Raw genomic sequence first — 26,895 nt, 5'->3', positions numbered from 1 at the left:
CAGACTGACTAGACGACTCAAGACATATAAATAGTGCATAAAGATATACCTAATGGAATGATACGTTTGAATGTTTGAAGACAGACTATACTATCTAGCTATTATGAGCTTAGAAAGTGGAATTTTAAAAGGTATATTTTGAGTACATCTTTAGCTCACTTGTTAGCTGTTACGAAAGTCTCTTTAAATCAGGATATGTAAGAGTCAAGTTAATTAATGATCTTTATTGTGTAATCGTAAGTATCACGCTCTGTATATCACAAAGTTGAAATCAGTAGGACATGTAATGCATCAGTCTTTCCTCATTGCACTAAAGAACACATTGTTTTATTCCGTTACATCTGGTTTAGTATAGACAATCAAATACTGTACAAACCTAAAGTAATCGATTAACTGTTCACAATTAACTATTGAGTGAATCGTATCCTAGAGTTTGGGCACTCACATTTCAAACAAATCGCCTTCAATTTTTAAGTTTGATGTTTTCTTGTTTGCTAACTGAAGATGATTAACGACCAAAAACGGTAAGCCATTTTTAGTTAAAAAAGAATGATATATTTCGTGCAGAACAGAGGGGAGTCGGCCCACATCGTGTCTTCAGCCTAGGGCCTGACTCTGCTCCTAGGTGGTGTTTCCAAAGAAGGCCGTAATGAAAAGTTTGGCACGCTCTGAACTTGAGAAGATTCGAGTTCGAGTTCTCTTGTCCACTAACTTAATTCATCCTTGTTATCGAGTCACTTACACATCAGCGTCCTCGACCGCTATTTATACATTCACAGTCGTCATTTCTTTTATGAAGGAATTCGACAATCTTGGGGGCACTTGGTCAACTCTGCTCTGTGATTGTAAACTGCTCGAGGATTGTGGCACTCATTATAAAACTATCCAGGCGAGCACAGGTCAGGGTCGGTTAAGTTCTCAGCTTACATCAGGCAAGGGCGTTGAAGAGGAATTCACTCTCTAAAACTGTCGAACTTTAGCTAAATACGTGGATATCCTATTATGAATACTGTGCAGTAGGCACGGTAAAATGAGCTACAGGTGGCGTTGACCAGACTGTTCTACCGTGACTAGCTTCACAGGCAACTTTCTGTAATCCGCACAACGCAGTGCAAGGTGGAACAAGAAGCTAGCATGTTGTAAAGGTTGCGTTTAAATCAACATTAAACCAAATATTCAAAGAATTGTGGAGTCAAAACTATCGAAACAAAATTAGTAAACGTCACCATCCATGCAAGGGAAAAGTTAGTTTCATGTTCATCAGATGAATTGTTGTCCGCCTTCGTAGCGTAACTGTCGACGTCGGAGGCCCGAGTTCGATTTCCAATTTAAGAATTGCAGAAGGGTTGTTATATGGTTGAAATGATTCATACAGCTCACCGCCACTGGAGAGGGGTATTTAGGGGTAGGGGTGGGGGGGGGGGCGTGTCCTGAAAAGAGCTGCACTACCTCGGGATGAGGACACAAGTTTACTTTTCTTACATTCATTGTTTTTATGTATTCATTTTTACAAGGTATGCCTATTAATCTGCATTCACCTACGGTTTTATTACCTAACTGAATGAAAGCTTTTTTTGCTAGTGGCTTTACGTCGCACCGACACAGATAGTTTTTATGGCGACGATGGGAGAGGAAAGGCATAGGAGTTGAAAGGAAGCGACCGTGGCCTTAACTAAGGTACAGCCCCAGCATTTGCCTGATGTGAAAAATGGGAAACCACGGAAATCCGTCTTCAGGGCTGCCGACAGTGGGATTCGAACCCACTATCTCCCGGATGCAAGCTCACAGCTGCGCGAGCCTAATCGCACGGCCAACTCGCCCGGTGTAATTATCTGGGTCTAGGAAAGATCATACTCCAGGTGAAAGTCTTCAAACATATCTTTCTAAGTCCTATATCAATGTTCGAAGTGAGGAAATGTATTTTCTAGAATGGCCTTGCCTTGTTGGTGCTAGTCTGCATTTTATGCCCTCCTTAGTTCTGCCATCGCTAGTTATTCTGCTGCCCAACAGTACTCATCTACTTCCTTTAAGACTTCATTTTCTAATCTAACATTTCCTGCATCACCTAACTTCGTTCGACTGCACTCCATTACTTTTGTTTTGGATGCATTTATGTTCATCTTGTACTCCGTTTCCAGGACTGTTTCCATAGCATTCAGCAATTTCTCCAGACTCAGATAAAATAACATCATCATCTTCAAATCTCAGAGTTTTGATTTCCTCTCCTTGGATTGTGATTTCCTTTTTCAAGTTCCTCTTGAAAACCATCCAGTATTTATACGCATTCGTAAACAAATGAAATGAAATGAAATGGCGTATGGCTTTTAGTGCCGGGAGTGTCCGAGGACAAGTTCAGCTCGTCAGGTGCAGGTCTTTCGATTTGACTCCCGTAGGCGACCTGCGCGTCGTGATGAGGATGAAATGATGATGACGATGACACATACACCCAGCCCCCGAGCCAGCGGAATTAATCAACTGAAGTTAAAATTCCCGACCCTGCCGGGAATTGAACCCGGGACCCCTGTGACCAAAGGCCAGCACGTTAACCATTTAGCCATGGAGCTGGACGGGACCAATCATGCATCCAATGAATATGTTTATTATCTCAGTTTGTCCGTATTTCCATAATGTGAAATCTGTTTAAATACGAACGAGCATATTGGTTTTTTAATTTTACATATTTATTTTACGTCCCAATTTTTTACGGTTTTTGGAGACGCCGAGGTGCCGGAATGTAGTACCGCAGGAGTTCTTTTTACATGCCAGTAAATCTACCAACACGAGGCTGTCGTATTTGAGCACTATCAAATACCACAGGACTGAGCCAGGATCGAACCTGGCAAGTTGGGGTCAGAAAGCCAACGCCTCAACGTCTGAACCACTCAGCCCGGTTTTTACATACAATATGAATTGAGCGTAACAACTTTCATCTATAAATGAAGAGTGTCTGTTCAAAATGTGCTACTTCCACTCTAAGAAAGTTGTGGAAAAACGCAAGGAAACGTATAATAAAAGACACATGGAACGTACCCATGATCGAGTATGGTACTACTTTTAAGGAATTACGTCTTTCTGGTCGATAGTATTTAACTCATTCGATGTACATGGATTTAAAAAATGAAGAGAAATAGCACCCTTTCAACAGACATTCCTCACATATCCTAGTGGTATAGTGTTCTATTGTGCTGCGAAATGGTTAGCCTGGTGGCATTTGATCCAAGTGGTCCCAGGTTCGATTCTCGATCGCGTCGGGGATTTCAGCCTTAATAGGTTAATTCGTCTGACTCGAGGAGTAGGCGCGCGCGCGCGCGCCCGCGCGCGTGTGTGTGTGTGTGTGATCTTAAAAATTAGGATTCATCACAGGTGGGGCCTCATCCTCACAAACGCGCAGGTCACCTGCATGCGTCAGTTGGAAAGACCTGCACCAGAACTCTCTGGAGGCCACACGCCATTATTATTGTTAATGTTCTGTTTACACTGTAAAGTCGTAACTTACATGCATGCAGCACAGTAACACACGCTACCAGCAGCTGCTGATACTGCTACCGTCTCGTAGTAGCCAGCGACCTTCACGGGCCTGCCTTGAAATCACAGATAATGACAGTCACACGCGCCGCCTCGGATCTGAGCTCATTCACCAATAGATTTTACGGTCTTGCGAGAATGAACAGATTAATGATGCGAAGACAAGGGTGCCTCAATCTGTGCAGAGAGACTGTGATGTCAAGAGCTACGGTGCAGCTGTCACGGCCACAGAGATGCACTCTCGCCGATCATCATAATTTATTACAGACCATTATTTTAAATGCCAGCTTACACAACCAAAGCAGCCACGCAGCAGTGTCAATCACAAAAATTGGGTTCAATGTCTCTTCTTAACTACGTGTTATATATTATTATTCATGTAAATAAATAGAATGTCATTTAAGAATGTTACAAGTGACTCTAAGAAAGACTGTGGGTGGGAGCGGTGTAACGCATCCACGTTATCCCTTGCCTGTTGTAAGAGGCGACTGAAAGGGTAGCTTAGGATCGTGGCTTAGCGACCACGGTGTCTCTGACTGAGTCTGACATTGCTCCCACCGTCTTCTCGTTACAATCTTTCCTATCTGACCTGCCTGGGTCAATTCTTCCAACGCCAACTGTATTAGTTTAGCGCGGCCGAGCAAAGAAAAGTCTTCTCCGTACAGGCCATGAAGGCCCTTGGAGGGGTGGAAGGTAGAGGCTTCCAATATCCGTAACCTCGGCACTTGATGGGGTACAATGGTTATCTCAACGCCCGGCTGCCTTTGCCCCCAGGATATCATTTTAATTAGGTTATACTGGTACTGACTGAAAGAAAGCCTCCGTGGCTCAGGCGACACCGCGTCGGCCTCTCATCGCTGAGTTCCATGGTTCAAATCCCGATCACTCCATGTGAGATTTGTGCTGAACAAAGCCGAGGCGAGGCAGGTTTTTCTCCGGCTACTCCGGTTTTCCCTGTCATATTTCATTCCAGCAACATTCCCCAATATCATTTCATCTGTCAGGAGTGCGACAGGCCTCGGTAGCCGGCACAATTCCTATCCTCGCCGCAAGATGAGGGCTTCATTCATTCCATCCCTGACCAAGTCAATGACTGGAAAACACGTTCTAGGTTTTTTTCTTCTACTGGTACTGGCTGAGAGGACTTCAGGTCCTTCGGAAGTGGAGATCTCGGGTTTAACGTCGCACTAACGCATCGAAGGTTTTCAGCGTCGCCAGGGTGGGAAAGGTGTAGGATTGGGAATGTAGGGGCCGTAGCCTTAATTGAAGTTCAACCCTAGCATTTGGCTGGTGTGAAAATGAGAACTATAGAAAAGCACCTTCAGTGTTGCCGAGAGTGAGTTTCGAACCCACTGTCTCCCAAATGCAAGTTCATAGCTACGTAACCCAAACCGGGTAGCCAACTTTCTCTGTTAGTTTAATATTTAACGTTTACATATCTTGTACAATCAAGAAAAGAAGGGCAGCCTACCTTGGGATATCATGAGGAATGAAAAGCACAGCCTACCGTACTTAAATTGATCATATTGATTGACGTAGGGGTCATGGTCGAAGAAAACACTCTTGGCTGAGGAACGTACTTGATACGACAGGACTAGATTTTATTAGATTGATGAGGACAGCCGAACATCATACAGACTTCTCTGTGATTGTGGCCTACCTTCAGTAATGGAGAAGTCACTACAAGAAGAAGAAGGATTTATATACCTGTGCGACCCCTTGGTTGAATGGTCAGTGTTGAGGCCTTCAGTTCAGAGGGCCGTGGGTTTGATTCCCGGCCGGATCGGGTTTTTAATCGCTTCTGATTAATTCTTCTGGTTCGGGGACTGGGTAACTGTGTTTTGTCCCAACACTCTCCTCTTCATATTCATACAACTTATCACACTATCAACCACCACAGAAACACGCAATAGTGATTACATCCCTCCACATAGTGTTGGCGTCAAGAAGGGCATCCGGCTGAAAAACAGGGCCAAATACACATATGTATGACATAGTTCACACCCGTGACCCCACAGATATGGAAAAAGCGTAGATATTGATTTACATATCTGTGTTTGCAAGTGGATTTTTTTCTGTCGCTGTAGTCACAGGCAAAAAGAAAAAAAAGAAGAAAAAAGGAACATGATATTATTGCCAAACATTGCCGAAAGCGTACACGACCTTCTTCAGCCAAACGAAACCTCCGCAGTGCCTTCTTTATTATTGTTGTTCATTAGTAAAACCATGCTAAACGATACAAGCAAGTCTATAATCCAAAATTTTCGCTTGACATAGCTTTAAGTATTTATGTATTTTTATACATGGGTAATTTTTCCCCAGCGATGAGTTTCTTTGGTCGGGACTTTGTCCCCTAGCTATGAATTCCTTCGGGGCATGTAGTTGGCGCCTATGTGATTTTTAAGTTTTAAGTGACTGTTAGTACCGTGATCGAGACCTGTAGTTTTATGTGGAATCAAAATCACGAGGACTTGAGATTTTGTTTCAAAAATCTAAACATGCATTTACCTGCGGTTAGAACCGAGGCCACCTTGGTAAGAAGCCAATGGCAATGTTACGCATATACTACTCAATTTCAACTGGTCTGCTCTTGGGAGAAATGGCTTGACACACAAGCGTTACTTGGCCTATTTCTTCGCATCTGACAACGGATGAACTCAATTGTGAGACAGGTCAGTCAAATCGATCAAGAGTTCGATTAAAATAGTTCCTAGCATTTTTGTAGTTGTCAGTTCAAGCCTTGACATACTTCTTGCAGTGATAGCTATAATTGTAACTCGTGGTACGGCTATATCTGTATTGATAACTGAATGGAGACAGAACATCATATATGTACCGACCAGTGCCCTAAATCTAGAGTTGCCATCATCATCTTCGTTGCTGCAGCCCACTTTCTCTATCCATTGCCATCATCTTCATGCATCTTCATCTCCTCCTAGAAGCTGCAGTTCATTTGCATGATTAGGTTCTTGATGTATGAATGTCTTGATCGCCCTCTTCTCTTTTTTTTTTTTTTTTTTTTCAGAACTTTCCCTTTCATGATATTGCAAGTGAAACTGTTGTGTCCCAATAAGTGGCTGAACAATTTCATCTTCCTTTTATTTCTGTGTTGAGACTTCTCTTTTAATTTACTTCTCTCAGTACTACGATGCTACGATGTCTTCGAGCTGGGCGTCATCCAAAAATTTGTGTAACGAAATAGTGCCATGTAACAAACTCTGTGATGCGAGGTTACCTAGCAACAGTACCTTGAGAGCTGTACAGGAATTAAATCTGTATGTCATGGCCATCCATCAATACCTCACATCACAGCCTGCACGGTTACAAGGTAACATCGCGTCACACATTTTTTGAAAGACATATTTATGATCATTTTATTTTCCCAAAGTGAAAGTTAATAACATTTTTATCTTAGACGATCTTCACTAGAAGGATGGCTGCCTGACAAGAGACTAAACATTGTTTCTTTTAGTCCAACTTGTTCGGCTTAATCGTCTCAAGAAAACACAAACCATCTGCTTCTATACTGTCCTCTTCTTGCAGCCATACCGTATGTCCCTAAAAACAGAGATTTTCCAGGATTCATGGAGAGAAAAATTGTACCGGCTGATTCAGTAAAATTCCTGTAAAACTCCCAGATTTTGTTTTGGGCCATTGGGCGTGTATTATGTTCAGATATTCAAATACATTCAAACTGCTCAAGTAGTCGCTTTCCTGCCTATATTGGAGTAATATCTTAAATGTTATACAACAGATGGTAGAAATACCAATTCCGGATCCGCTTAGAATACCACTTCCTATTCTGTTTCCTCTTTAGCTTTCATGCACATGTCGGTTTGTGGAATCCATTGTATGCGGTTCAGAATTCCTATTTTATCGAATACTAGCTGTAGTACCCGGCGTTGCCAGGATAGTTTCTGAATGTTTACCTTTAAGATTTGTATTACCAGTTAGTTATGTGTGAAGTGAATTTTGTAGAATTCCTCTTTGACTTGCAGATTGATATGTTACGATGTACTATTATGTATTTTTAGAATTATTTAGATGTGTTTGATTTCAAGTTTTAGATTATTTAATCTTCGAGTAAAACTTGCTCCATATGGAAGCTCGAATCGACTGGGAAGTATTTGATCCTGTCATCTCAGTGACCCCGAAAACTGTAGTTTCGACACTATTTTCGGTTATTTTTATATCTCACTCGCCCCCCCCCCCTTACCCCTTTAAAAAATTCGGAGTGTCACTATTCATTTCAGCGACCACGAAAACTATGGATTCGATACTATTCTAGATTATTTTTTTACCTTGCCCCCTCACCCCCTGACCATAAGGGTGCTAGGGGTGTCTTACCCCCACGCGGCTTGTTTCCTGATACTAAGTCATAAGTGTAACAAATTTGGTTGAAATCGCTCCAGTAGTTTAATTAATGTTATTTGCTTTACGTCCCACTAACTACTTTTAAGGTCTTCGGAGTCCAGTAGTTTAGGAGGAGATGTAATATATACACACATGCAAACAAACAATGACATCTATATATATTAATTTTATACTTCACCCATTTTCCATCCCCGCCCAAAGGAATCCTATGAGTGCCTTACACAACAGTATATTTTTTCCAGATAGTAAGTCATATGTGTACCAATTTTGGTTGGCAACTATGCCCAAACGTACATGCATAATCTCGCTGCTCTAGAATCCTGGAGCTGACGTTACCATGGTTACGGCAGTTCATTTCTTTTATCCGATTCCTAGAGCAGGGGTAGTGTGGTGTCAATATCTCCATAACGGTCGGTTTTAGGGCCTTAAAAAATGGTTTTCGGGCCCGTAGGGCTTACCGAGTTTTGTTCATTGCATCAAGGGGCTTAAAATGAACTTCGTCTCGTCCTTGTACGACAAATTCGATATTTCGCATATATTAGCCTGTTACTTTTATATCTCCTCCCATCGCCCCCGCCCCTCGAATTGTTTTGAAAATAAAATACAGCCCATGTTACTCATTGGCAATGTAGCTATCTATAGGTGAAGTAATTTTTAAAATCGGTTCAGTAGGTTTTGAGTCTATCCGTTACAAACAAATATACACATTTTTCCTCTTTATAATATTAGTATAGACATTAACTCTGCAGGGGCGTGGCAGGCTTCGGCACAATTTCTATTCTCGCCGCTAGATTGGTGCTTCATTCTTTCCATTCCTGACCCGGTCGAATGACTGGAAACAGGCTGTGGATTTCGATTTTCGTTAACTCTGCAAGGAGCATTATTGACATTCAGCAAAACATGTTACACGTACCTCGCACTGAATTTTGTAAACTTATGTCCAGTTAAAAGAAAATTCGAAGTATATTGACGAAGTACTTACTGTTTTCTGAAAAATATGTTTGGTATAATAAAACACCGTAAACTGGGGATAATTTGGACCCGGGGGGAACATTCAACAATTTTTTTTCAGAATTAAGCTGAGGCCTAAACGAGTACATACTACCTTTTATAGATGGAGGTGAATTTCGTATGTGTATGTTTAGTGTAATATTTCAAATTTTATTGGTACCACTTTGATACAATATATCGGTAAAATTCTGCAATTTCTTAAGATGAGTGTAGGCCAACATTATGACTTCAAATTTCTTCGATTGACAGTGAGTCATAAAACTGCATTCAAATTTAACTAGGCTAATGTCAATTGTGAAGGATTTGTTCGTAAATAAGATATTATGAGGTCATTGGGCGCCCTGAGTATTGATATGAAAGGATTTGTAATGTTTAGTGAGAAGGAGCCTAAACTATATCAGAAGATCATCAATAGAAACAGTATAGAGATCACAAAAATGTGTAAATTCTCATTTTGGCTCGCTTAAAGAAATCTGTCTTAAACAAAGAAAGTTTTTCACTACCACCCGTAATGCTGGGAAAACCTTTATAGCATTCCCTCATAGGCCTGCATATGCAACTCTCGTGCAAGGAAGCAGGGCTGCAGGTGCCGCTACATCCTGGATATTTCATGCGGACACTAGCGCACTCTTGCGCACCGAAGGTTGGAAGTACACGTCGAACTGGATGATCTCGTCAGTATGTCAACATGTCTTGGTCCAGAAACTAACCAAGAAGAAGAAGAAGAGGAAGAAGTCAGCATGCCTCGTAGGACGATTACACCATTTGACCGGGCCCGTTTTGTGACTGCGTGAGCAAGGGCTGTCCGTTTGGAACGTAGCCCAAGTGATTGGGGTAAACCATTCTGATGTCATGAGGATTTGGAATCGCTTCCAAGAAACCAGTAGTGTGAACGATTTGCCCCGTACCGGACGACCACGGTCAATGACAATCGCTCAGAACCGACACCTACGGATTCGGGCCCTCAGGAACCCTGATGACAACGCAACGCAGCTACGCAGTGAAATGTTGGTGGCCACTGGCGGCACCGCTGTTCCACCACAAACTATCCGCAAGCGCCCCCACGACGTGAATCTGCATGCTAGGCGTCCGTGGTGTCACTCCTACTCACCCCACAGCACCGTAGCCTAGAGGTGGGCGAGAGAGCGCGAATCAATGATGACGTGTGCTCTTCACGGATGAACGTAGGATCGCCCTCGCTCCTGACAATCAACAGATCATGTATGGATAACAACATTATTGGTTTTACTTCCCTCTACTTGTATGGTTTTCGGAGACACCGAAGTGCCAGAATTTTGTCCAGCAGGAGTTATTTTACTTGCCAGTAAACCTACCGACCCGAGGCTGACGTATTTGAGCACCTTCAAATATTACCGAACTGAGTCAGGATCGAGACTGCCAAATTGGGCTCAGAAGGTCACCGCTCTACCGTCTGAGCTACTCAATTCGGCTAGTCGTGTATGGAGACGGCCTAAAAACACCGACGCATCCATCATCTTGACCCACTGGTCCAGCAAAGGGGAGGATCAAAACCATCATGGTTTGTGCCGGAATCATGTATCGCAGCCGCACACCCTCATTACCATTGAAGGTAACCTGCGGGCAGAGGCTTATTGGGAGACCATCCTGCAACCACTTGTGCTACCTTTCTATCAACCTATACTAAATCAAAACGGCGCTGCAGCTTAGAACTTTGTTTCAGTGTGGTGCGAAGAGCCTCGAAGAATAGGGAACATGCATGATCCGGGGTTTTAATTAAAAATATGCTAATCTGATTCAAAATTGCATGCAGAATTCAAAAATGTGATCAGAATGTACAAATAATAACTCGAAACATTATAAAAATCTACGAAAATGTCACGTCACGCAAGTACGCGATCTCATTGGCCTGACGTCATCGTACAGGTTGACTGAATTAGCAGACGAAGTAACACACAGTGTGCTGTGAGAAGCAGGATACACTTCGCGTATTTCTACTTTACGTTAGTGTCTAGTATGGTTAAATTCGAGGTCTATACATTGGATAATAATCTGAGTGGTATATTTTAGACTTAAAATGAATCCTGCGCAGACAGTGAGGCAGAAAACTTATAAATGGTGTAGAGTTCCGATGTGCAATAGCATACCAAACAAATTGTTTATAAACGTTCCAAAGACGCTAAAACTAGGGAGAAATGGATTTTGGCGAGCTGGAGAAATGCTGGTGATATATCGGAAAAGTCTACAGTTTATTTTTTTGAAGATTTTAACGTAAGATGAATTTGTTTGAATTTTCAAATCACTTTTCCATGTCAGCTGTTCTAGTGGTAATACTTTAAATTTTAATGTATGATGCTTTATTTAAATGCTTCAATTACATCTTGGAATATGAAAGTAATAAACAGTGCATTAAATAATGCTGATTATTAAAGTATTCTCCAAACCTAACCTATGTTTTGGGTGATCCATGTCAAGATAATAAATCAAAGGGGTTATGAACCATTGTGACAGCTCTAATTCTACCAATATATCTTGGCATGGGACAGTTATGTATGTCTTTATTGAAGAGCTTAATTGGTAAAGAAATTTAGGCTATATCTAAATACTCTATAATGTAACAAAGAATAGCGTGTACATCATGAAAGGAAACAACGTGAATTTAACAAATGTATAACTCTACACAAAACCAATCCTTGTCTGTTGGGGTCTTATAGGTTAATAATGCTCAATTATAATAATTATCATAATATTAATGAAATAAATAACATAATTGCACACAGGTGAAAATAGTGATGTAGGTGTTTAAAATATTATCCAACTTATCCTAAGTTTTAGGTTATACAAGCCAAGTCAATAAACCGAAGGGTAAAAATACCGCGCGAGTTGCCCGTGCGGTTAGGAGCGCGCAGCTGTGAGCTCGATGCTGAGGCTGTACCTAAGGCCACGGCCGCTTTGTTCCCATTCCTAGTCCTTTCCTATCCCATCGTCGCCATAAGACCTATATGTGACGGTGTGACGTAAAGCAAAAAAATAAAAGTCACAGCACCCAAAGACATTCCTGTATTGAGCGACTAAAATGTCACCAGGACACTTTTCTTTCCTGATATGCTCAGCTTGTTAAAAGCCAAATGTAATTAATGTTATTGGCTTCACGCCCCGCTAACTACTTCTACGATTTTCGGAGACGCCGATGTGCAGTAATTTAGTCCTGCAGGAGTTATTTTACGTGCCAGTAAATCTACCGACACGAGGCTGACGTATTTGAGCACCTTCAACTACCACCGGACTGAACCAGGATCGAACCTGCCAAGTTGGGGTCAGAAGGGCAGCACCTCAACAGTCTGAACCACTCGGCCCGACTTGTGAAAACTAGATGAAGTCATATTTATCTTTATCATGTTTAACTTTTTCCCTCCACAAAGATATTTAATTCTCTTTCATGGGCCCCGTAAGTGGGTAGGCCAGTTGTCCCAACCATAAATATATATATTTTTTGGGAATGATAGATTATAGCCCTATAGTACTATGATCTTTCTTTCTTTCCTTCTTTCTTTCTTTCTTAATCAGTTTATCCTTCAGGGTTGGTTTTCTCTCGGACTCAGCGAGGGATTTCACCTCTACCACTTCAAGGGCAGTGTCCTGGAACGTGAGACTTTGAGTATGGTGATGAAACTGGTGAGGAGGGCCATTACCTCACCCAGGCGGCCTCACCTGTTATGCTCAACAGGGGCCTTGTTGGAGGATGGGAGGATCGGAAGGGATAGACAAGGAAGAGGGAAGGAAACGGCCGTGGCCTTAGGTGCCTGGAGGAGAAGTAGGAAAATACGAAAAACCACTTCGAGGATGGCTGAGGTGGGATTCGAAACCCTTCTACTCAGTTGACCTCCCGAGGCTGAGTAGACCCCGTTCCAGCCCTCGTACTATTTGTTTTCAACTTTCATGGCAGAACCGGGAATCGAAACCGGGCCTCCGGGAGTGGCACACATTAACCACTACACCACAGAAGCGGACTAGTACTATAATTCTACCTATATGTTTATATTAGTGCTGAAATCCGATTTCTTGCTTTACTAATGCTGAAAGCCCGAAAATGTAATGTTATTCTTTAATAGGGGAGTCAGTCTAGAAGGAAATGTTGAAAGTGATGTGATATCTATCCAGGTTCGTTGTTATCCTAATACTATGGGTTACAGTACATTGCACGTATATAAAAGACACCACTTACAAACTTGCTTGTTATCCGCGAATTTCTGCGGCCATAAAAGTCACTATTTTTCAAGAATGATGACATTTACACATGATAGATTGTCTGACTGTGCTGTTTTGAACCTTTCTTCCGTCATTTCTAAGTTATTCGCGATCATCAATAATAAACAATCGGCTTTTATCAACGGCTGATGCACAACGGCTGGTAGAGCTCCATGCGGTACTGGATCGTGACGTCACAGCGCGCCGCTTACGTCAGAGGCCGTTTCACTCGCCTTGCGGAAAGGCACTATTAAATATTTTTTTAGTGGTAGAAAACAAGGCAACATACCACAGTGTAATACGTTTACGTACTATTTCATTGGTGTACTTTTAAAAAAAAATATTTTTGAAAATGATGCATGTTCCCAATTCTCATTCTTAATGAGCTGTGCTGCGGGTCAGTATTTCACCAGGAAGATCGTCACATAGCGGGTTTCGCAGGCGCAACGACCATTATGTCACTTAGCTCTAGATTGTAAGGGAGCTCTTGAAAAAATGCTCATTGGGAGTAAAAAATAATAATAATAAAATATCTAGATTCATTTTAATATAGAATGATAAGCACAGGTTCGCTCGTCGGCAATTTATCCGGGAGCCTCATTCAAGAATATCAGAATGTTTTCGACACAGGTTTTTTTGCCGTGGACAGTAATTTTGACTGACTACGACGACGAACTTGACTCTAATAATATTATGCCTATCATTCTGTTTGGAGATTTAAATTATGATTCCATCAGAACGAAAGGGTTTCTAATACTCATGATAAGAATAAGAATAATAATAATAATCGTATGTCCTCAGCTACCGTGTGCAGACATTTCGATTTGACTGTCTGCTCGTCAATTTCGACGTTCCGTTTTACTCTAGGTCCGCTAGATGGCAGACAGAGTAAACCGGATCTCTCTTGGGCGTCTATGGCTGAGATTTAATTAATTTTGTCGGGTAAATACCAATCACCAGAGATCTTTTACATGCCGACATCGTACGACATGGAGTGTCAAATGGACTTTTTTCCGCCCTTCAAAAATCCGACTACCTCTGCCGGGTTTGAACCCGCTATCTTAGGATTCGGAGGCCGACACTCTACCACGGATCCACAGAGGCAGCTACTCATGATGAATCGCTTCACTCGGTGGTCGAGTGTGCGATCTCTTTCGGAGTTATTTGTTTCGAATGTATAGTTTAGCGAACATTACTGTAGAAACTTTGCAAGTAGACCTATATGAGTCATATTTCTCATAAGCTTTTAACCTCGCAGCAAGCCGGGCTGAGTGGCTCAGACGGTTGAGGCGCTGGCCTTCTGACCCCAACTTGGCAGGTTCGATCCTGGCTCAGTCCGGTGGTATTTGAAGTTGCTCAAATACGTCAGCCTCGTGTCGGTAGATTTACTGGCACGTAAAAGAACTCCTGCGGGACAAAATTCCGGCACCTCGGCGTCTCCGAAAACCGTGAAAGAGTAGTTAGTGGGACGTAAACCAAATAACATTATTATTAAAAAAACCTCGCAGAAAATGCTGGAGTAGAGACAAAGATGGACATCATTAAGATAAGTTCCAGATTTCAAGTTCCTAAGTATTTAAATAGAAATAAACATAAATATTTGAATGTGATTTGATAGAATTTGATGATACGAAACATGCCCTTCTATCTTAATTAAGTTGTTTCTTTTTCGGATGTAGTACTCTTACCATATTTTGCTCTTTCAGGTAGTTTATAAATTTATTTACTCAAAGTTAGTTTCGGTAGACTGAAGAACATAACAGTTATAAATGAATTAACAAAGCTCAAAACAAATCGTAGCATTTTATATCGCCAAATCGCATAAACGTATTGACGCCTAAATCGCTTGCGGCTGGGTCTGATACAGCCTAACCCAGATTTTTGTCACAAATAGTGACGACCGAGTGAGATGGCTGCCGGCCCCGTGGTGTAGGGGTAGCGAGCCTGCCTCTTACCCAGAGGTCCCGAGTTCGATTCCCGGCCAGGTCAGGGATTTTAACCGCACCTGAGGGCTGGTTCGAGGTCCTCTCAGCCTACGTGATTACAATTGAGGAGCTGTCTGACGGTGAGATAGTGGCCCCGCTCTAGAAAGCCAAGAATAACGGGAGGATCCGTCGTGCTGACCACACACATGACACCTCGTAATCTGCAGGCCTTCGGGCTGAGCAGCGGTCGCTTGGTAGGCCATGGCCTTTCGGGGCTGTTGCGCCATGGGGCGGGGGATGAGTTGGCTGAGCGGTTAGGGTCGCGTAGCTGTGAGCTTGCATTCGGAAGATGGTGGGTTCGAATCCCACCGTCGGCAGCCCTGAAGATAGTTGTCTATGGTTTTCCATTTTCACACCAGACAAATGCTTTGGCTGTACCTTAATTAAGGCCATGGCTGCTACCATCCCAATCCTAGCCTTTTATTCTGTCACCGAAAACCTTTGACGTGTTAGTACGACGTTAAACTACTAGCAAAAAATAATAGTGATAGAATATCAAAACAATGATTTGGCGTTCGAAAAAATGAAACTGGAAAGTTCATTGATTTATTCTTTCCTGATCTTTTTCCTACTTATCTGGTGTTAATTAAGCCCTGTTTTAAACCGGGTGCTCTTCCCGACGCCAGCCCTCAGTAGAGGGATGTAATCACTATTGCGTGTTTCCGCAGTGTTTATTGGTTGCGTGTGTGTGAAGACGTGCATTCGTTCAAAAAAAAACAGCCCAAAGCCCGTGGAAGTAAAATCTCCGATCCGGCTGGGAGTCGAACCTTGGTCCCTATGCACCAAAGGCCACTGAAATGACCATTCAGCCAAGGTTCCGGTCTGTGACCTACCTCCTCTTCACGAAAACCAAACTGAAATGTTCACTATCCAGTTTTGAAATTTGGAATACTGTAACTCTAATAAAGTTATTAGTTTTACGTCCCCCTATGAGTGGGGGCGGTAGAATAATACCTACGGTATCCCCTGCCTGTCGTAAGAGGCGACTATTTTTTTAATGCTATTTGTTCGGGGCGTCGACCTAGAAATATATTTCGTCCCTACTTGCACCATATATTATGAACCTGTGTGTAAAGTGTTGAATATGAGGAAAGGAACGTTAAGGACGACACAAACACCCAGTCCCCAGGCCAAGGATATTAATCATTTACGATTTAAAAACCCTGACCCGCTCGGGAATCGAACCCGGGGCCGCCGGGTGACAGGCGGACGCGTTGCCCCCTACATCACGGGGCCGGACAAGAGGCGCCTATAAGGGGCCCCGGAGGTTCTTAACTTGGGAGCGTGGGTTGGCGACGACGGGGCCCTTAGTTGAATCCTGGCATTGCTTCTAGTTACTTGTGCCAGTCTCCTCACTTTCATCTATCCTATCTGACCTCCCTTTGTCAAATCTTGTTCTTTTCCGACCCCAACTGTCTAGGGAGTCTTTCATTTTTACGCCCTTCCTGGCCCTTGTGTTTCATTGGCCGATACCTTCATTTTTCGAAGTGTCGGACCCCTTCTTTTTTCTCTCTCTCTCTGAAATTTTTTCCCGCAGGATTGCTTTTATGCCTCGTTATAGCTACCGACTCGAGGCTGTCATACTGTATTTCAACATCTTCAAATATCACGGAACTGAGCCAGGAGCGAACCCCATAACTAGAACTCAGATCGCAAACGATCTTACGTCTGAACTGCTTAGACCTGTTGTAAACACTGGAACTAAGCAATTTACTAAGAACCTTCTCGAGTGAATCATATTTTTTGTTTGTCTAAGGGCGTCGAGCGTAGTATCCTGTTGGTTAATTCACCATATGTGACAGCATTATGATGATTATTGTCCCCGGAATGCTCGTTATCCAGTAAACAACGCGCGCATGTGTTGTTTATGAAGAGTAAGTAGACGTTTCGAGGAAGAGACCACGTTCCTTCTGCCCACTGAATCATTCTGACCTCCTATGGCCGTGCGCACTCACAAGATCAAAGGCGAAAGTTGAACCCTTCAACAGTCACGGCAGCTTTCCAAAGTATGATTCTTTCCACAGCCCAGCAAGGTAGCTACTTCCATGTAGAGTAGGTTTACCGTTTCCAAATCAGGGGCGTACACACCATTTTATTTTGGGAAGTGGGGTTCCCCTGTGTGTAGGGACGCTAGAATAACGCCACGGTATCCCCTGCCTGTTGTAAGAGGCAACCAAAAGGGCCCCATGGTCTCTTTACTTGGGAGCGTAGGTTGGCGACCACGGATCCCTTAGCTGAGTCCTGGCATTTCTTCCACTTGCTTGTGTCAGGCTTCTCACTCTCATCTATCCTATCCTACCACCCTTGTTCACTTTTGTTCTTTTCCGACCCCGACGGTATTACATATGGAAGGCTAGGGAGTCTTTCATTTTCAAGCCCTTCGTGGCCCTTGTCTTTCTTTGGCTGACACAATCATTTTTCGAAGTGTCGGACCCCTTCCATTCTTCCTCTCTAATTAGTCTTAGTAGAGAATGGTTGCTTAGTTGTACTTCCTCTTAAAACAATAATCACTACCACCTAGGAAGTGGAGACACAAATATAATACACTGATACACACATATTATTATTATTATTATTATTATTATTATTATTATTATTATTATTATTATTATTATTATTATTATTATTATTAGACTATTATTAAGGGCCCATTATTTTATTTATTTATTTATTTATTTATTTATTTATTTATTTATTTATTTATTTATTTATTTATTTATTTATTTATTTAGTCCGCCTCTGTGGTGTAGTGGTTAGTGTGATTAGCTGCCACCTCCGGAGGCTCGGGTTCGATTCCCGGCTCTGCCACCAAATTTGAAAAGTGGTACGAGGGCTGGAACGGGGTCCACTCAGCCTCGGGAGGTCAAGTGAGTAGAGGTGGGTTCGATTCCCACCTCATCCATCCTGGAAAACCGTGGTTTCCCACTTCTCCTCCAGGCAAATGCCGGGATGGTACCTAACTTAAGGCCACGGCCGCTTCCTTCCCACTTCCTTGTCTATCCCTTCCAATCTTCCCATCCTCCCACAAGGCCCCTGTTCAGCATAGCAGGTGAGGCCGCCTGGGCGAGGTACTGGTCATCCTCCCCAGTTGTATCCCCGACCCAGAGTCTGAAGCTCCAGGACACTGCCCTTGAGGCGGTAGAGGTAGGATCCCTCACTGAGTCCGAGAGAAAAACTGACCTTGGAGGGAAAACAGATTACGATACGATTTATTTATTTATTTATTTATTTATTTATTTATTTATTTATTTATTTATTTATTTCTTAATCCGTTTACCGTACAGGGTTGGTTTCTCCATCATACTCAGCGAGGGATCCCACCGCTACCGCCTCAAGGGTAGTGTCCTGGAGCGTGAGACTTTGTGCCGGGGGATACAACTGAAAGGAGGAACAGTAGCTCGCCCGGGCGGCCTCGCCTGCTGTGCTAAACAGGATCCTTGTGAGAGGATGGGAAGATCGGAAGGGATAGGCAAGGAAGAGGGAAGGAAGCGGCCGTGGCCGGCATTTGCCTGAAAGAGAAGTGGAAAACCACGAAAAACCACTTCGAGGAGGCTGAAATGAGAATCGAACACCCCTCCCTCTTCTACTCAGTTGACCTCCCGACGCTGAGTGGAGCCCGTTCCAGCCCTTGTATGTCTTTTCAAATGTCGTGGCATAGACGAAAATCGAACCCGGGCCTCCGAGGGTGGGAGCTAATCACACTAATTACTACGCCACAGAGGCGGACTTTATCATTACTTTACAATTTGCTTTACGTCGCGCCGACACAGATAGATCTTATGGCGGCGATGGCATACGAAAGGGCTAGGAGTGGGAATGAAGCAGCCGGGAACTTAATTAAGGTACAGCCCCGGCATTTGCCTGGAGTGAAAATGAGAAACCACGGAAAACCATCTTCAGGGCTGTCGACAGTGGGGTTCAAACCCAATATCTCCAATGCAAGCTCATTGCTGCGCGACCCTAACCACACGACCCACACGGCCAACTCGCTCGGTGGAATTATTATTCAAAACAAGTATAATCCGTGGGATTTAAGGCAGAAATCTCCCTGTTTTTTATGGTAGGTCCATATAAATACACAGTTTTCTACGAGATGGAATTTACGAATTTTGCATAACGATTGTTCACATTCTGAACTATCTTTTTAGAAACAATTTGAGTGTACAAAATCAAGTTTTATTGGAACAATGGATAACAACTTCAATCTTCTTATTCTCATAGTGGTGGAATAAAATAAATCGACTGGAGAGGGGAATGGCGCTCTGTTGTCTTCAGTGACCAGAGTAGGTTCTGTCTGTATGCAAGTGATAGACGCACACGTGTAAGGCGTAAACCTGATGAACGACCTATTCCAGAATGCATTCGCCCACGACGCCCAGGTCCCACCCCAGGCTTCATAGTGTGGGGGCCATCAGTTACAACTCGCGGTCACAGTTAATGTTTCTGCAGGATACCGTAACCAGTGCCCGCTACATTGCACAGGTTTTTGTCTCCGTGCTACTGCTATTTCTTCGACAGGAAGGTGATGTGCTTTTTCAGCGGGACAATGCACGTCCGTATACAGCTACTGCGACACAACATTGCTCTACGTGGTGTAGAACAACTACCCTGGCCAGCAAGATCACCGGATCTCTCGCCAGTTGAACACGTATGGGACATGCTGAAGTGGGAACTTACACGTCTCCAGAGCCTGCAAGAGCCATTGCCGAATTGCATCAAAAGGTGCAAGATACGTTGGACAATCTATCGCAGGACGCCATTCGGCACCTTTATGATCGTTTGCATGCGCGAATACACGCCTGCGTTGCCGTCAGAAGGGGGTACACTGTGTACTGATGAGACTATTTGGGACCCTTTACTGTGCCATGTGTGCTTCTTTTGGTCTGAATTTGTCTTCATACACTCCTCCAGTGATGAACTGTCCCATCGCTTGTGAACAAAATGATCTTGTCTTTGAGGATTTTTTTCTCAGCAATGTATTATTATTATTATTATTATTATTATTATTATTACTTCCGGATCCATGGCTGACTGGTCAGGGCCTTGAAGGTCGGGGTCCTGTGCTCCATTCCCGACCAGGTAGTACGGTTAATTTCCTTGGCTAGGGAACTAGGTGTTTGTGCTGTCCCTAACATTTCTGCAGCTCGCACAACACACACAATACTACACTGTTTCCTGTACAGAGCAGACATCGCCCACTCTAATTGAAGGATCTTTCTTGCTGCTCCAGACTCAAATGTACCATATGTTCAGCTTCAAGTTCAGCAAGTCATCCAGTCGAAGGAAACGAGTTATTTGAAGGGACGTAACTAATATACGGTAGGCTAGTTTCCATCCAGGGCAACCCCCACCCCTACCCCCCGACCTATCGAAACAAAACCCTCCGCGACAAAACCTGATATCGCCACTAAACAGTAATTCCCCTCTTCCAATGTTTTCTTCACGTTAGATGATAAATGATTGATTTGAAATTTCCAGTCATTTAATAGTACAAGATAAATTACCAAATTAATTATTCTAGATATTCGTTGACAAATAATCTGAGAATAGCATGTTTGGTATATTCTTTCACACTTATTATAATCGCTGCGAATGAAAAGGTTCATCAAATGATATTGGAATGTGGATATGTGTGAAATGAATCAACAGACTGTTGCTTTAGAATAGGATATTTAATAATGATATTAGTACTATTTTAGCCTCCGTGGCTCAGACGGCAGCGCGTCGGCCTCTCACCGCTGGATACCGTGGTTCAAATCCCGGTCAATCCATGTGAGATTTGTGCTGGACAAAGCGGAGGCGGGACAGGTTTTTCTCCGGGTACTCCGGTTTTCCCTGTCATCTTTCATTCCAGCAACACTCTCCATTCTCATTTCATAGCATCTATCAGTCATTAATAAATCACTTTGGGAGTGGCGACCCCATCGTACTAATAGCCTATATCTGCTTCATTCATTCCATGCCTGACCCGGTCAATGACTGGAAAACAGGTTGTAGGTTTTCATTCATTTTTTCATTAGTACTATTTATTAGGAATAACATATCTCACCCAAGTTATTATCTTGACTTAGACAATTTACACAATCTCTTAATATATTGACAAAATCTAAGAAAACAAATTTTAATAAAAGAAAGCTTGAACTAAAACTTACCTTTACGGGCTTCTTTTGGCTGCAGACTTTTTAAAATCGTCCTCAAAAGACAGCTTTGAAGCTAGCTTGTGCTTTATGGATTTGATGCTCAGATTGGTTTGTCGTTGTTGCCCTGTTAAGTTTTTGAGGTTTTTTTTAATCATCTTTAGTGTGCTAACACTTCATTTGAGGTGACTGAGACTGGCATTGTGAGGAAAATTCTGAACGCTGTCGTTTGTTGGGGTATGCATCTTCAAGTCCGTTCTTGCATATTAACGTCAGAAGACCTGATGGTGGAGCCGTTTCTATATTAGGGCTTAAATCCCAAGACATAATACTTAAAACTCTGAACTTCTATAGCCAGCTCGTTCCAGTTCAAGTCTTCATTATACGTGGTAGCTAACTCATGTGCCTGATTCTTCAGTTTTTCTGCATTCATTGTTTCAAACAGCGCTCCATTGAGGGAACTAAATTAACTATTCATGTTTTCAATGGCTTGAAACCTTTGCCTCAGTTCGCATGTTTTCCGGGACTACGATGGACTTGCTGCGCTATTAGGATCGTAGCCAAGGGAGGCGGGAATGTTACTGGGTTGGCTCTTTTGAACATTCACAGAGACATAATTGTAAAACCAACCGAGCTCTTGGATCTATTTTCTAAGAAACCTCGAAAGTTGGATTTTAGATTGTAATCTGAACATACCATTCACTGTAAACTGTTTGATCATATTGGTCTTGTTCTGTATTTTAATATAAGAGTTTGTAGTGTACTGCAATCTGAATAACACCATAATTTACAGTACTTGTTTCCGTTTCCTTATAATGACACTCATGCATGCGCGCACCACACACACGTACAAGCACCTTCATTATGATCTCTCATCATTTTTTTACTATAACCCCCTCTCATCAGTTGATTCTGGCTACGCTACTGTGCGCTATAGCATTAGTCACTCTGAAATATATTCACGCATAGTTTACTGCCCTATCCATCCTTCCATTCTTTCCTCACACCAAACTCATGCTCTTGCATCACTTCACACATTCTGGATTTAGCTCCTTTTATAGTTTGTAGTATACTAGAATATTTTTAATCTCTTATCATACATAAATATTCATAATTAAAAAATGAACTTGTCCAGTTAAACGCGGCGCCCCACCCAGTCCTATGCCCTCATCCCTCTCTAGTTACATTCGTGGTTATTTGCCAAAAACAATTTTCAGTATTGATCTAATGCGATAAAGTGTATTGCAGGAAATTAAGATATCAAAGCACTACTCGATTACGATCGATTCAACTCCTAATACAGTATACACCAAAATATACAGTACTGAAATGAAACGAACTATAGTACTTTGTTGTCATCTGTTAGTTTGCTTTTCCTGAGAGAAACTAACATAGGCCTATACACTATTAGCATCTTCATTTAATACAGTATACGTAATGTAACCTAAGTGTTCGAAATGTGCACTGTCTCGCCGTAGATTGTGCTCGTATTATTCACGCAGATTTTCAGACATATCCTGGAACAGAGGTTGCTGCAGACTCCTGGAAAATGAGACGATTTTGCTCGCGCAATGCAGTCAAATTTCTTCGCGGATATTCACAGTTGAACACGCACACCCACAAGTAGGCATCAGGTTGTGAAGATCGGAAGAATGGGACGGATGTGGGAAGTCAGAACCACGTGAAATGATTCATCCCAGAGATTCTCCATTTGTATGGCTGTTTGCTCCGTCTTGTTGATACTGCTTTATATTCATGTAAAGGCCTTTCGCACGATGGATCCTTCTCAAATCCTGAAGAAATTGTGTGATCAGTGCTCACCCTGTCCCTGTAGCGTTCGTGGGTGACGGTAAGAGTTCCTCCCTAATGAAATATGTATGTATGTATGTATGTATGTATGTATGTATGTATGTATGTATGTATGTATGTATGTATGTATGTATGTTGTTGAAACTCAGCCCGAGGATTGGTTTGATCCTCAGCAGCTGGGTTGAGTGGCGCAGACGGTTGAGGTGCTGGTCTTCTGACCCCAAGGTGGCAGGTTCGATCCTGGCTCAGTCGGATGCTATTTGAAGGTGCTCACATACGTCAGCCTTGTGTCGGTAGATTTACTGGCACGTAAAAGAACTACTGCGGGACTAACTTCCGGTACCTAGGCGTCTCCGAAAAACCGTAAAAGTAGTTAGTGGGACGTAAAGCAAATAACATTATTATTGTATTATTATCCTCAACAGCTCCGTCCTCAGCTGCCATACATGGTCTAGGCATCTCTGCAGAGACATACTAATGAAATAAGGAGTGAGGTAGTTTTCCGTAGCTTTCCTCACCGATCCAGCAGTTGCTATTACATACCAATCTGCCAAGCCTACTGAAATGCACGCACCAACCCTATAAACGAGATGTTCATACCCATTCATAAGGAATGGCGTTACTACCTTCACTCATACCTCAGGCACTTTCATATTGCCAAAGCCAAAGATGAGACTGAGACAGTACACCATATCGTCACTCGTGCACAATGTAACAGGGGCCGATGATCTAGATGACAGGCCCCCTTTGAACAGCAAGCATCACAATGTAGCGGTTTCTGGACGACAACATCTTTCTTCAGAGAACCACATATTCCTCAAGAAATCTGGACCCTTCAATCAATCAATCAATCAATCAATCAATCAATCAATCAATCAATCAATCAATCAATCAATCAATCAATTAATCAATCAATCAATTCAGGCTTCGGCAGCCAGTACAATTCCTATCCTCTCTGCTAGATGGGGGCGTCATTCATTCCATTCCCGACCCGGTTGAATGACTGGCAACAGGTTCTGGATTTTCAATCAATCAGTCAATTAATTAATCAATCAATCAATCAATCAATGATCTGCATTTAGGACTTGCCCAGGTAGCAGATTCCCTATCAATTGTGTACCTAGCCTTTTCTTAAATGGTTTGAAATTTATCGAACATTTCCCTTCATAAATTATTCCAAATCTTTACTCCTCGTCGTCCTCTAAGTAAATATTTGCCCCAGTTTGTCCTCTTGAATTCCAACTTTATCTTCATACCATTATCTTTCCTACGTTTAGAAGCTCCATTCAAGCGTATTCTTCTACTTATGTCATTCCACGCGAGCTCTCCACTGACAGCTCGAAACATACAGTATCACACAGTCGAGCATCTCGTCTCCTTATTCCCAAGTCTTCCCAGCCCAAAGTTTGCAACATTTTCATAACACTACTCCTTTGATTGAGACGCATTTCAAACAACTGCATAGCACAACATACTTTTCACTGGTGTGAACAGGTGCGGCTGAAGCTATGCTCTGTATACTGATGCATATGCACATTTGAGATGCGCGAGTTTCAGTACTATAGGCTATATTTTGGCGTACTACAAATTCTGATCAGCTTACTCTTATATTCAGGTACGTCTGTGAGACTGGAACCCCTGTAGAAAAGCTCATAAAATTTGCCCGACTGTCTGGTCACACAGCAGGTAAATTGGAGAAACATGGTTTGAACACCCTGTCATCCCCAAGCATTGCCATATAAGACATGAGGGGACAGTATTGCAACATTGCGTCATATATGGCAGGACATTACTCAGATTTAGAAGCTAAAATTCGTTCTCATAATCCATTAGTCTTGTTCATACTGTGTTCAGCACAAACATTAGCCTACTTGCGGGCATTCGTCTCAGCCATGGCCCTGCAAGTACGGGGTAAGACAAAAGGAAATAATTATGCATTTTTATTCAAATATTCAGAATAGGTAATGGCGAGTTTGCTCTGATTCTAACATGTCTTGTGTTGCATTGCAGTGATCATCGAGACGCTCGAAGATGGACAGACGCGAGCGCAGCACTTCACAGTCGACTCACTTACGGATGGCTCTCTACTTCGTTCCCTGGTGCTACATGTCAACCAGACCCAACCTGGTGCTCATGTCAACCTCTTCGTTGACTGTTTTTCCCAAGGGGTGGTAACTACCCCTCGCACCATGCGGGAGATGTTCCTCAAGATGAACAACCCTCAGCTGCAGGTGGTGAGTTATTTAACTCCTTAATCACATGCTTTTTTAAAATCATTATCCTCAAAAATTACTTTCCCAGAAGCAGGGTTCTAGTGGAAACATAAAAAGGTTTCAGACTCACTCCTGAAATGACAAAATTAAAATGAACAACCGTGTAACGGGTTGCTTAGAAGGGCTTTGGACCAATTAAAACAGGGAGTTAACTGTATTAAATTAGTTTTAAGTATTTATATGTCTCAATATACCTCTGTTTATTTGAAGAAAATGCAAAATCGGAAGAGTAAGCTAACTGCATACCACAGCTATAGCAAAACATTAGAATATATTGTGCTTTTCCGTTAATTTATAGCCTAAATAAGAGGTTCTGTCACACTTGAATGTTTGAAGTAATAATTAGTATCACACATTTCCAAGATGTATGAAGCAGTGTAGGTAAAAATACAGTTGACAGTACTGATTGGATGTGAAAGTTCTCCACTATGGGCCTTTGAAATAATGCGAAAGGTTTAAAACATTAACATATTATAAAACAAAGAAACTTTATACAGCTCAGAAACCATATCCCTTGGAGGTCACTCTAAAATTATAGAAATTGAAAAGCTGAAAAGGAAAATTCTCCGGTAAATGTATGGTCCCACGAGAGAAAATGGAATGTGGATTAAGAGGAGAACAGCGGTCCTCTATTCATTAACTGACAGGTTCACTGATGTCGTACGCAAGAGACGCCTGAAATACTACGACCTTATCCATAGAATGAACAGCGACAGACTCACCAAAATATTATTTAAAGTAATCAACTCAAAGAAGGTCAAAATAAACTGGTTATAGAAGAAACTAAGGCCGACCTCTAAGAAATGAACATCATGGATGACATCATAGAAGATCGTGGAGCCTTTAGTGCAATAGTAGCCAAACACAAATTCGTGGAGGAACCTAAAAAAAAGAAAAAGTTTTAAAAAAAGGTAGGAAGTAGTCCATAGAACGCAAGACGCAACTTATGAAGAGATTTTAGGAGGATAAGAAGGCAAAAACCATCAGGTCAATGAACAAATTCAAACGCACTCTTTGAATGTAAGAAAGAGGAAGAAGAAAACAAAAAAACTTCAGCCAAGTAAAAGGGAAATGGGTTTCAGACTGCGTTCCCTCTTTCCGGATATGTTTCGAATTCCGTTCCGGTGCATACCGGCACCATTGCATCCCTGCCCAGAAGAAAATTATAATTTAATTTAATCGATAGTGAATATTAAATTATAAGAATTCAATCTCTTTAGGCCAATTTCCAATCGTGAAATTATCAGCGTTTTGCGCCAGTGTGGCAACGTGCTCGTCAAATTGTCACACCTTCCAGTACGCTGGCAGCTGACGCGTCGTTAGGACAGTTCTCCTTCTTCTTCTGCTTTTTCATCTTCAAGGAAATTTTTCAATCTCATCCACGCTGAAAGGGAGTAGGCGCGGGCACGCTACCAGCCAAATACGTACCGGTAGCTCTTTGGCCTGTGATTGGGAACTGATTACCGGTATTTTGTTTTATTAAATTGTTTAAGATACATTTCATTGTTGATTTTGTTTGTTCTGACTCAGAGATCACCGCAACTCCTCAAGACA

General features: G+C 42.4%; 1 protein-coding gene across 1 annotated transcript in view; it reads left to right on the top strand.

The window, feature by feature from the left end:
• Positions 1 to 26,895, top strand: part of Tsp (Thrombospondin) — a 182,167-nt gene that overhangs the window by 65,226 nt on the left and 90,046 nt on the right. The window contains exon 2 of the mRNA XM_067147719.2: positions 25,079 to 25,302. Coding sequence (XP_067003820.1) covers positions 25,079 to 25,302 — 224 coding nt within the window. The remainder of the gene's footprint in view (positions 1 to 25,078; positions 25,303 to 26,895) is intronic.

The sequence above is a fragment of the Anabrus simplex genome, chromosome 5, assembly GCF_040414725.1.
Source record: "Anabrus simplex isolate iqAnaSimp1 chromosome 5, ASM4041472v1, whole genome shotgun sequence".
Taxonomy (NCBI): Eukaryota; Metazoa; Arthropoda; class Insecta; order Orthoptera; family Tettigoniidae; genus Anabrus; species Anabrus simplex.
Note: the sequence above shows the minus strand (reverse complement) of the source record. Positions and strands in the feature narration are given on the sequence as shown.